The 12,615-nt window shown below is 41.5% G+C and overlaps 1 protein-coding gene across 1 annotated transcript in view; it reads left to right on the top strand.

Annotated features, from left to right (window-relative positions):
- Positions 1–1,658: 1,658 nt before the first annotated feature.
- CAND1 (cullin associated and neddylation dissociated 1) overlaps positions 1,659–12,615 on the top strand; it is a gene marked incomplete at its 5' end in the record, with an annotated part of 31,501 nt that continues 20,544 nt past the window's right edge. Inside the window, 2 exons of the mRNA XM_082003180.1 lie at positions 1,659–1,726; positions 5,796–5,939. Of these exons, the coding sequence (XP_081859306.1) occupies positions 1,659–1,726; positions 5,796–5,939 (212 nt within the window). The remainder of the gene's footprint in view (positions 1,727–5,795; positions 5,940–12,615) is intronic.

Consider the following 12,615-nt stretch of genomic DNA (forward strand, 5'->3'; position numbering starts at 1 on the left):
CACTAATCCAACACTGCTCTGCCCACCTCCTTCTTACCCCATCCATCATCTTGCTGCACAGCCCTAGCCTACCACCAAACTGCTCTGTGGAACGAGACCAGTACATGATAAGCTCTTTCTCCAACACAGCTGCCAGACAATTAACAGCATGAACATCTTCCAAAGTAGCTGCTTGTACACTGTGGCTGGGTGACAGGCCATGGCGGTGACACACGATTTCTCTCTACCAACTGAGCAAAGAGCACATGCTTTCCATCAGCTGCTGTGCAAGGCTGCCTGCAAGCTGCATCTAATAAATGTCTGTTTTAAAGAATTTTTCTTTCTAGTCCAAGTCTTTTTCTGTTTTAAGATACATAAACGGATCAAAAAGCATTTCTTTAGGAGTTTTGCCGTATACACATGTGACTGAGAAGGATTAAGACTCTTTTAATGTTCTTGTATTTTAACCTGAACCTTAAGGCGGTTGTAAGATGCAGAAATATTTCCCCAGTTCTACTGCTCTGTATCATCTACCCATGCACAGACAGATCACGGGTTAGGCCCAGAAAAGTAATGAGATGGACATGAATAGTTATGAGGTATGCAAACAAACAAACAAAATTCTCGAAGAGGTTCCCTTGGGCTTCCGAGACCTCTGAAAGCACTCACATCACATTTTCAAACTGCTTTCTGCAAACCACAACTGATGGAAGAATGCTTTTATTTACCAATAAAATAAATTTTCACATCACCACTTCTGGCTTCCATCTGACATTTTCAAAGCGTGCTCAGTTATGACAGGCGCCACTGCACACGCATGAAAGGGCCTGGAACAGAAGCCGCGGCCTCTGTAACACCAGGACAGGTCCTAGGTTAGTAACAGCCACAAGTACAAAAAGCACCGCATCTGGTGCACCACGCAGGGCACTGACAGGCACTCAGTGCGTCGGCCAACCCTTTTGATGTAGACAGCATGTAGGCTGGAGGAGAAGTTTATTTACGTCTCCCTTTCAGCCAGCTCTCCCTCAAGGCGAGCCCCGCCCTCAGGGACGCCAACCACCACCGCGTCCCACTACGCAGCTCGCCAGCCTGCCACCAAAACGAGGCTCCACATCCCAGAGGGCAACGCGCCGCGGAGGCCCTGCCGTCCCCCTAAACTACAAATCCCGACGTGCAGCGCAATAGCCCCTGGGTGCGACGCGGGCGCGATGCACGCTGGGAAGCGTAGTCCTTGTCAGCCTTAACGCCGTCTCCCGACGTCGCTAGCCCCCTCCCGCCAACTCTCCAACGGCGGCCTAAACTTCCCGCGCACGCTCTGCGCCACGTACGCTGTGGCGTCACACGGCTGCGAACACCTCCCGCCCGCTCGCACAGCCAATCAGGGGCGCCGACGGCGCAAGAGGGGCCCCTCTCGACCTTTGACCCGGCGCTGAGCGCGAGCGGCTACCCGGCCGCCTCTCCGCCCCTCCCGCCGTGTCAGCCGCAGCCGCAGGAGGCGGCGGAGCGCCCGCCTCCCCCTCCGCCGCCCTCGCTCCCGCCGCCGGCCCCGGCTTCGGCTCGCCCTGCCGAGCGCCGTCCTCAGCAGCGGGCGAAGTGGAGCCGGCGAGGCCGGGAAGACGCCGCCTTCTCCTTCTCTCCTCCTCCTCTCCTTCCCTCCCTCCCTGGACGGGTCCGTCAACATGGCGAGCGCCTCGTACCACATCTCCAACCTGCTGGAGAAAATGACATCCAGCGACAAGGACTTCAGGTGGGACCCGCCTCCGCCGCCACCCACCTCCCCCCCGCGCCCTCCGCCTCCCGCCCAGCCCCCACCCCGCCGCGCCCGCGGCCCCGCGCCCGCAGGCCCCGCTCCGCCCTGCCCCCACTGCCGCCTCCGCGCCGGCCCCGGGCCTGGCGCCGCGTCTGTCGGGGCGGCGGCGGGTGTCGGGCGGCCGGGAGGCCCGCGGGGCCCGCTGCAGCGAGACGGGGCCGTGGCCACCTCGGTGCCTCTCGGGGTGGGAGAGGGCCGCTCTCCTCGGCCGCCCCTGCGGGGCTGGGTTCGAATCTGCTGCTACCCCTGGAGGAGAGTTCCCGGGATGGGAGCGCCTCTTCTTGCTCGTGAAGGACGGGGCACGGCGGCGCCCCAAAAGCCGCGGCCTCCACGCGCCTCGGCAGCCGGAAGGAGCGAAGCGGCCATCAGGTTCGCTGACCTGCGTGGGGCTAGGCGAAGGAGGAGGTCCGCGGTTCAGTTTCCATCCTCGCAGATGCTCAAAAGCCGAATGAACGAAGCCTTGAGCAACCTGCTGTCGCTGACCCCGCTTTGAGCAGCGGAGATTGGGTGAGGTGACCTCCCCGGGTCCTTTCCCAACCTCAAAAAATACGGATCCCGCGAACAGGAGTAGGGAGGGTCACCCAGCACGAGAGGCTTGAACATCCTAAGCTCACATGCTTCCTGGATGCTGCATCTTGTAGACAGATGGGTTTTGTGCTCCTCGAATAATTTGGTACTGCCTCTACAAGTCTGTGCATCCAGAGAGAGAAGCCCAGTTAACCCTTAGGGGAGCAGAACTGGTATGTGTAATTTTGAGCGGAGGATCTGTCACAAGAGTGCTGCTTTTTATTGGATCATCTGCTTGCTTTGTAATAAATTGATAGCAGGTAGAATGCAAACATTTGAGTATCAGAAAATGAAATGGTAAAAGTAAGCTTTAAAAACCAGCACATATTACATTTACACAGTACTTCTAGCAAAGCATTATGCAAAAAATAACTATTTGTATTGCATGCAACTAGAAAATTCACATTTGAAGCCTTTATTTGTCAAAGAGGGTACATGAATACAGACAGGGAAAAAGCATAAAATACGCTTGGGTTTTGTTGTTTTGCTGCAGCATTACAGTGATAAGTTTATAGTTAAAGAACACGTTGACATCCAAACAAGTCTCTTGTTTTCCTTTAGATTTTAATATATTAACAGGGGTGATGATTATTCAAAATCCAACTCTATGGTTATTTAATCTTGTTTGCTTTTGACAAACTGTTGTAACACTGGGCACAGATGATAAATTTGTCTTTTTTTCATGTCAATTTTTTCCAGTTTTTAGTAGCACTGGAGAAGTTTAGGCTAGAAATTGTGGAATTAGGAAAAAAATACTGATTAGTTTAAAAGACACTGTCCAGAATTGCCTGATTTATTTGGTACAAAAAATAGGCTCAAACATTTTTCCCTCTAGATGTTACTGAAGATTGCTTTACTTTTATCATGCTATTTTGTTGCTGTGGTTAAGTATTTTGTTTCTATGATTAAGTGCGCTTTCCGTTTTGTGCTTATGGGGAGGATGACTTACCAAAAATTCTAATGGATTTGCACCTAAATGCTGATTCTGATGAGTTTAAAACTTTCTGCATAAAAGGGGTAGGTCACACCTGTCAAATGCAGTTGTAGCAAGCACTTTTTTTCCCAGCTACACATAGTTAAAACTTGTTTTGCAGTCACTTTAGGAGAGCACACTTTAGGAATTGCCTGTTCTAGGAGCTCTGGGCAACTTTGGAATTTTCGAATATTAAAAACTTTTTTCTTAGCTTGGATTAAAATCTGGCTTTACAAACCATAAAAATGAGTGGTGATAGACCTTTACAACCTGTCTGTTATGCAATAACATTTTATGAAACTTTGTGTACCATGTATTTGCATAATGGATAAAATAGTATTTAGTGCTAGTAATTGTAAGTGCATCTAGTCTTAGGTCATGTGTATTTGAAGAGGTACAGTGTGGTTAACATGTTGATATAGGGGAGGCTGAGTATAAACCACAGTTCCAAGTAAGCACTTTACTGTAAAATTTAATCCTCTGTCTTCTGCATAAACTGACTTGACTAATCCAAATGTTTGTGGCATTTATTGTCCAGAAACTTGGACTTAAATTCTAAAATGGTCAGTAATGTAAGGTGGCAGTTTACTCTGTGGCTGTGGGAGAAGTGGTGTCCCCACTGGAGGAGGAGAATCACTACTCTTGAATGCAAGGTATGAGGAGCTGCTGACATGCTGCTGCTTTGCACCAGGTAGTTTGATGTGCCAGAGGAGGAAGCAGTTGCGACTAAAGGCCACACTAAACTACTCAAAACCCTGTTTCTAAATACCAGCTACTAAAGTTGCCAGGCCTCCCCACACCATTATGGGGTTTGGGTTGGGTGGTTTGTTTTTTTTTTAATGGAGGGCTCTGCCAGGAGGACTCCTTAGTTGTAGTTGAGTGCAGAAGCTGGTGATGCACTGAGGATGCACAAGCTCTGCTTAGCGTAGGAACTTGTCACAAGTAGGTGATGAGTGTATGTGAACTCGTAAGGCTAGGAAATGGGAGCTATTAACCAAAGAAGTGAGGGGAGGCTATTAAGAAGGTTTAAGAAAAGGAGGTAAAAATAGCAGTAACATGGAGACAGTTTTAAATGTTCGAGTACTGTGTGACTTTGTGTATATCCTTATTCCCATCCTATCTGTCCATTACCTTTACTTACCAAATAGATTTTTTTCTTTGCGCTGCTTAAAAGCTGATGATGTTTTCATTCATCACCTGTTTATGTGCACATCTGGTTCCTGTCAGATTACAGGTTTACTTTGGTGGGACCATTGGAGTGAATGAAAAATAAGTGAGGTCTTATCTTAGAAACACCTTGAGACTATTAGACTGGAATTACTGTATTAAAAGACAGGACAAGTTGGGGTCCATTATGTGAGGTCAGGCATCTGGCATTTGTGATGCGTATTAAGATTATGCAGGGTCTTGGCTCTCATTTTCAGTAAAAAAAGTACCTAGCATGTCAGGCTGTAGAGATAACCTTCCAAGTATGACCTGAGCTTAAGTGATGTCTGCTTGAGGCTGATGAGCCTGAAGTCCAAATGTCAACCTTAACTGTTTAATTACAAACAATTTTTGTCTGGGGCTTTGAATGGGTTTTGGGATTGGTACTGAAGCCCATGGGATTCGTAGTTGAGTAATACATCTGTATTACTTCTCCTGAGAAGAGAGGATGCTTACAAAAGAACAGATTGGAAAATGGACTTTGCAAGGAAGGGAAACAAAAAGCATAAAAGCAGTATTTTTGGAAAATAATTTCTCAGCATGTTCTTGTATTTGTGGATGTGACAGTGTTATTGAGTAGTAAACTAGTGATACGAAAGATTGTTATCTGCTTGATCTCTCAAGAATTAATCTTGGTCTTTAATGTGGCACACCAGATTGAGGGCTGGATAAATTTAATCGGCCATTGTCTGGACTACAAACAAACTAAAAGTCTGTAAAGGGGAATTAAATGAAAAACACATAAAACATAGCTTCACTTTTATTTCTCCTTTCATTGATGTTTGGCTTTTATGAATTTTGTGGGAGAGTGTTTGAAAAATTCTATATTCTTCTTGCTTAAAAGTTGTTTTAAAGTAAACTCTGAGCAGAGATTTTTTTTTTTTTAACAAACGTGTTAAAAAAAAAAAATCAACATAGCTAATGAAAAGACCACTTAAAATCCATGAAAGTGCCAGTTTTACTTTGTGGAGATAATTTGGAATATAATGCAAACAGTGGAAGTAAAATATGTAGCTCTCCTCCTCATCAGGGAAGGGTGATGACCTAACTAAAAGTTACTGTTGTTTTTAAATACAAATTTTCTCCTTTTTATTCTGCAACTAAAATAAGTGCTGCCTGCATCACAAAACAGGTAACAGTAATCCAATGTTAAATGTGATTTACTTGATAACAAATGGTGGAAACCAAGGATCTTGAATCTTGAGCACTATGAGTAACCCGTAACCTTTTAGAAATAATTATCTGACTCTCTTTTGTCAGGTTTATGGCTACTAATGACTTGATGACAGAACTACAGAAAGATTCTATCAAGCTGGATGATGACAGTGAAAGAAAGGTGGTGAAGATGATTTTGAAATTACTGGAAGATAAAAATGGTGAGGTGCAAAACTTAGCTGTCAAATGGTAGGTATTCTTTTTCTGTGATGTAAAGAACTATTTAATGGCTGAACAACATAAAGCACTTTTGAAAAACTTAAAGGACCACTGCTATGCAAAATAATTGTGAAATTGATGTCCACAAAGGAACCCTTGTACTTGTAGTACCTGCCTTATTTGTAGTTTCTTACAGAACTACCTTTTGTTGACATTGCTGATTAACATTTGGGGTATCACATGACAAATACTGCATGCAGTCCTTGCTGAAAGTATGTGAATGATGTGCTTGTTCTTCGGTGACAATTCTTGAATGCTAAAAAGATTTAAAAAGATGATAATTTATTGGTAGTTGCCACATTGGTATTTGACTGTGAGAAGGTAGATGACGTGTAGGGGAAGAATTGTAGTATTGGAGTAGTTTTCAGGCAGAAATAAAAAAATAGAAAGGTAAATATATGGTCTTGGTTGTCAAATATGGAAGAGTTCTTCCCTAACATTCAAAATACTGCGTTAATGATTTTACATGCTTTACAGGAACTGCAAATGTTTTATGGGGTCAGGGTGCAGTTACTTGCATTTCAGAGACTTCTGTTGCTTTAGTACCTTCTCTTGCTCTATTTAACTTTACATGTGCTGTGGCTTTTCCGGAACACCCTTTGAAGAGGTGCTACGTTTATTTTGACTTTTTGTTCTTGGACTTTCTGACTCTTTTTGTGCCCTCTAAGGAAGGCCTCTCTGTTAAGAAGCTTCTAGTGTTCCTGAGAATGCTTCGTGTTCATCAGCTCAGGGTTTTTTCCAATATTCCATCTATGCTACTTATATTCCGTCTATGCTACTTATATTCAGTGAGGCATGTATTGAAGTAAATGTCCTACAGAGAGCTTAGGACAGCTTTAAAGAGAAGTTTCACATTGTGACTAGCTGAGTTAGTTTCAGCTTGTTATTATTTACAGTTTGCCCTATCAGACTGGCAAAGCAGAAAATTAAAGCCTGTGTGTATATCTGCTTATGTACTTAGAAGCAGTGCTTGCTTCAGCTTCTGAAATACTTTTGGTTCCCATCACTTAAACTTTGCGCATAGAAACTAGTGTAGGAATAGCAAGTTTCAAGCCAAAGTTTAATATTAGCAGTATAGTAATATAATTGTCGCTACTTTTTCAGTACTCTCACCAGGGTTGCAGTGGTGTTAAAATGTGTCTTCCCCTGCCCCTTCTTTCCCTTTTTTAACAAACAACACAAAATGCCATGTTTCTTTTTAACTCAGACTTCTGAAACGTCAAAGTTTCTTGTGGTACAAATTAAGTTGTATGGCTTTGAAACAGATTGCTTGTACTCAATCAGAAGAGTAGATTATTATGAAACTTGGCCCAAGCTTACCATTGTCTTTGTGTGAAACCGCATTTTGTGGAAAAGTTACGTTGCAGCATACATGCAGTACTCACCTTTCATGTACATTCTAAAGTTATCCTGAAGTTTAGATTAATGCACATAGACAAAGCTTATATATCACAATCTTTAATGACAGTGCTAGAATTTTGGACCTAAAGTACAAGTAATGTTTATTAAAACATTAAAGAAAGATTGTAAAGGGAGGAAAATGAGAAGATAGATGGCTGCCTGAGTATGTGCACATATGCACATGTCACTTTCTTATTAACCATTCTTCTATTTTTAAAGTTTATTTTGACATACTGATGAAATTCTTGGATTTAATTAAAATGGCAGGATCGATTTAAAGTTTGGAGTCTTTCTGAGATGCAAATAATGTTAAAGAACAGTGTTAAATTGTCTGTAATGGGACAAGAAACGTGATGGAAAAGTTTTCAGGTATATTGCGAACATTCATCTAGAACGTGTGCATTCTTCAATGTATCAAGTGTTGTTTTTTTTTTTTTTTGGCATCCCAATCACTTGCAAATATGCTTTGAGGACAAAAAAACTACCCCAAAACACCTGAAGCCAGTCTTCTTAAGGCAGCTTATACTTATGGTATTGTTTCATGATAGTTTTAAGCCAGTCTAATGCTGCTGCTGCTCTGCTGTTCTCATCCTTCTTGTCCTTTTTCTTGCACTGTTGCTTATCTGATTTTATTGTAGACTGGTCTGGGGACTAGTTTTATTCTGGCTTAGCGCTGTCCTGCTGCAATCACATGAGCATTGGTATAAACAGTAGTGTGGGTGAAGGATGGGAGAGGTTGAGTGCTATTAAGCTTAAGTAGTTTTTCTAAGTTTCAAGCAGATCTAGTCATCCATCTACTACAACACTGGGTGTAAGCCCAATTCATTGGGAAGTTAAATTCAGCTAGCATATTTTTCTTGACTTTTTGTTTTTTAAATATTTTGTGGTGATGTTCTTTACTTGTGTATTTCCATTATGGATTTGCTGGCACTTTCAGCTGAGGAAAGCATAAACTGTGTTTAGATCTCTCTATTAATATAAATGCTCTGGTGAACTTTAGAAACTATCATCAGGAACTTTCATCAGACTGGTACTTGATGACCCATTTAAGTATAGGTTCCTTCCCATAGAAAAAGGATTTAAGAGAACCCTATGTACCTTGAATCTGATTGAGACAGATTTTTCCTTGGAAAAGGGGGGAAAGATTTGCTGTTTTTTAGGGGAGCTTCCTCTACAGGTAGATCAATGGGAACACTGTGAATGGCAAAGGTATTGATCACTCCTTGAGCAGGATAGCTCTTTCAAGATTTGATTCTTGAGGTCACTGAACAGAACAGATTTAAAACAACTTGGAGCAGCTTTAAAGCAGCATTTATTTTTAGGCAAGCGTGGCAACAAGTAAGCAGTCTTCCTGGTTTTGCCTTATCTGCTGCTTGCTTTCACATTTGAGTAGGAAGGGATTTATTGGTTAAAATGCTGATGAACTTGTTTCTTGTTATCTCTTCCAAGTACACTAGTGATTTTGTTCTTGACCCTTTCAGTTCTATTACACTGGTTTTGGACAGGATAAAACATGTTGTTCTTTGGTTAGCAGAAGTCGGGTTGAGAATTCATGGAAATTTGGGTTGCTACCTTGCAAGATGATTGTGCAGTTCACTTCTGAATAAAAATGAAAATTAATGAACTGCCTTAGTACTCTTGGAGTAAAAATCAACCTGCTCTGAGCTTTGACCCTGCAGAAGGGAAAGAAGTGTGTTCATCAAGCTTCTGTTACTACAGGCAGTAGATGCAAACTAGGTCAGTAACTGCAGGTTGTTCACCTTGTTTTTCTTAGGAGCATGTAAAATTTTAAATGTATTCTTGTTGTCTGTGTTTTTTCTGGAGGAGTTGTTTTTTGCTCTATCTAATGGTTACCAGTTGCTTTACAGTCAGCCAATGTAGAAAATCATATTAGACATTCTTAGAGCATATTTGTAGTTTAAGGTGGTTCATGTAGTCCAGCATAGCATCCTGTGCACCTTGTGGCAGTAGTAGCTATAGTGCCTGTAGCCCTATCCAAGAGTATGTGTATCTGGATTAGATAAGCAGTATGGTTTGTCTCAGCATAGGTATTGTGTTGGATGGGCTGTTTGTTCCTCATTGCTGGTGATGTTGGTAATGTTCCGCTGGCCCAAACTGCACATTAATTGTTTCATAAGTTTAGCCCTGTAGTTTAAGGACGAACCACTTCTCATTCTGAGCCGTTATCTATGGTTTGGTACTCTGCCATTTAAACCCATACTTACAAATTTTGATTGTTTCACACTGTGAAATGTTTCCTGAAACCTGTAAAAACATGCACACACACATACATGAAAAAAAAGGGGGGCGGGGGGCTAATGTAAGTACTTTCAGCGATTCCTCCCATGTGATCCTGTAGTTTGTCTGCATTTATCGGTGTGACTTCTCTGGACAGTAGTTAAGTATAGGGAACCCTGCTTGATGCTGTGAGTGTGAGTCATTAGTGTGAACAGGATGATGCACATACTGACTGTTTCGTGGCTGATCCGGTTCAGCAGCTTTAAAGCATTTTGGATGCTGTGGTAATACACTGCTGCACATCACGCTATACTGGTGATTTGAATAAAATTTTTTTTTTCCATTTATGAATTTCAACTCTTCTCTATATGCTTATTTAATAGCCATTAAAACATGCCAGTTTGAGACTATAATCAATTATGAGTTGGTGCCCCTCTTCCTAATAAGGAGCTACACTACAAACACCTTTATTTTCAAACTTAAAAGAGGCAGCATGTTGTAGTTACTGTTTATTTCCATAGGTAGCTGAATGAGCTTTTGACTTTAGGAGAAACCGGACACAAATTATTGGCGAGTGAAAGGGAAAAGATCAAAGAGCACTTAAAACAATACCTGAAACTGCCTTCAAATGTGTAAAATAGATACTTAAGTACAAAAGCTTTGTATTCAGAACTGAGTTTATAAACAAAGGTTATAGTTTATTTTCTACTTCTGATAAGCTCAGTTTGTAATCTGGGGCTAATAATAAGGCCTGTAAGTGATTTCTACTGATTTTAAAGGCCAGAAGAGCTTGAGGCAGTCTCTTTTACAATTTATTTCGTAATTGGTATGTCAACTTTATTGAGCTAATAGACTAAATAAATAGGACTGAAGATGCTAACTCAGATAATCTGGTTTAACACTTTCTAGAAACTGTAATTTCAAGTGTTTTGTGTGAATGACTTCATCATTTCAGTGATATGATCATCTTTAAAACATCAGCAAAAAAATGTTTCCTATACTTAATTGAGGTGGATCTAAATGACCAGCCTTTGCTGTTACTATGTTAATTACTTGTAGGTTACACTTGAAAAATAAATGTATTTCAATTAGAAGAATTTAGTAGTTGTTCAATAACTCGGGTTTAAAAAAAAAGTAAAATCCTTACCAACATTGCAGATGTTTTTATTTATGGAACAATGATTTCTTTTTTTTTGGTGGAAATCTGCTTCTAGTCTGTCAAGTTGATGTGTAAAAGGATGGTGTCAGCTGTAGATCTCTAGGATGTGGAAGATGTGTTTTTATAGAGTTGCACAAGTCATTGCAAACTGCAAAAGCAGAAGACATGATCTTTCTAGCAGTGAAAGGAGGGGTGATGTTGCCACCTGGAAACTCACCAACCAGATAGCAAACTCGCTTGCTGTTAATCAAAAGCAAACTTTCACGATTGCTGCTGTGAAGGCTTGCTGTATTTTAAAAGGATACTGTTACTCAGTTTTATATGAATATGCTCCCATAATTGTAGATGTGTTTGTCTCTGCTTCCCAGTGCTTCTGTTTACAGTATTTCTGTTGGAGCATGCAGTGTTATAGATGTGAAATGGTTTCTACAGATTCTGCACTTGCACCTTTGTATACCATAGCCTGTTGACTAAAATTTACCCGGACTACTGTGGACAGTCATCATGTCTTGGAATTGTGATTGTTTCTGTTCTAGGTGATTTGTGCTTGTGTCACTTGCAAAACAATTTACTATGCATCAAGGGTAGAAGAGTGCAACAATGCTGTGAGTAGCCACTGACTGACAGTGGTGGGTATTTGAAGAGAAACTAGCGGTGTGTCAGACATTGGGAAGGGAGGGCTTTGTTGAAGAGTGAAATCAAGTTGTGGAGAAACCTGTGAGCTTTTTTGAGCAACTGGGAAAAAATATTTCAACTTTTAGGAATGCAATCAGGGATGGCTTGATGTATTTCAGTATGGGAGCTAACTCTTGGTAATAATCTGTCGCTTGTCAAATGCTCAAGTACAAATTTATCAGGAATTTATCTGTTGGAAGAAAAAGGTCTTTAACTGTATAGGTATCCAAAATTTATTTTAATAAGACTGTGGTATTAATTTAACATGATTGAAGCAGTAACATGACCAGATGAGGATTTTGGATATGGTCCTCTAAACCCCTACTCTCAGGGATTTAGTAGCTGTAGAGATGGTTTGTGGAATCCAAAGATTCCATTACAGTGCCATTTTCTGAAATTAAACGGCAGTGCCAGGTTAGGGCCAGAGGTTTGGCTGCTTCTGCTCTGTCAGAGCTGTTCATTTCTGCAGGAGTAAGTATACCTGCTTGAAGCAAGTGAGGAATCATTCTGTTATGTCTTTGTTTCTGTGACTTAAAGGGCTTCTGTTGAAGCCTTTCATCAGATACCAGTCAGTACCTCAATTAAGAGTTCTCTTGAGTTTATCTGTATGCAGTATCTTTTAGAAATGTTGTACCAAAGTTGTTTTTGTGTAGTTTTTTTAAGATACCTGCGTATCTATGTAAAATACACTGCAAAGTGAGTAAATTGCAATCTTCCTGAATTTGTGGTGTTGGGTTAATCATAATGCATCAATCTTAGATGTCTGTGTCATAATTTGGGGAGTTGGCCTCAAAGTCAAATCAGTGATATTTCAGTGCATGTTTTCAGTAAATATGTTTTGCCTTTGCTGGGTGTGTTTTTTGTTTGTTTTTTTTAAATTCCCAACTTGCTTGTATTTTCAGTGGGTTTTATCACAAGAGTAGGGTGATGGTGGGTAAGGAGAGAAGGAAACCAAGCAGGTTACAGTTTGTGAAGGAAGGCATGGAAAGCAGTAGGTCAGATCGTCTTGGGAATTGCATATTCTCGGGTGTTAATCTAAGTGCTGCTATGCCTCATATGGAAATACTGCTTTGAGTTCATGGGGGTAAGGCGTTATGAGCCTAGCCATTGAAACAGAAGCTCCTAAGTTTGCCTAACATGGTGACAGACCATTAATGCCAAAACCTTGAACTC

Source organism: Phaethon aethereus, assembly GCF_964289735.1.
Source record: "Phaethon aethereus genome assembly, chromosome: 1".
Lineage (NCBI taxonomy): Eukaryota > Metazoa > Chordata > Aves > Phaethontiformes > Phaethontidae > Phaethon > Phaethon aethereus.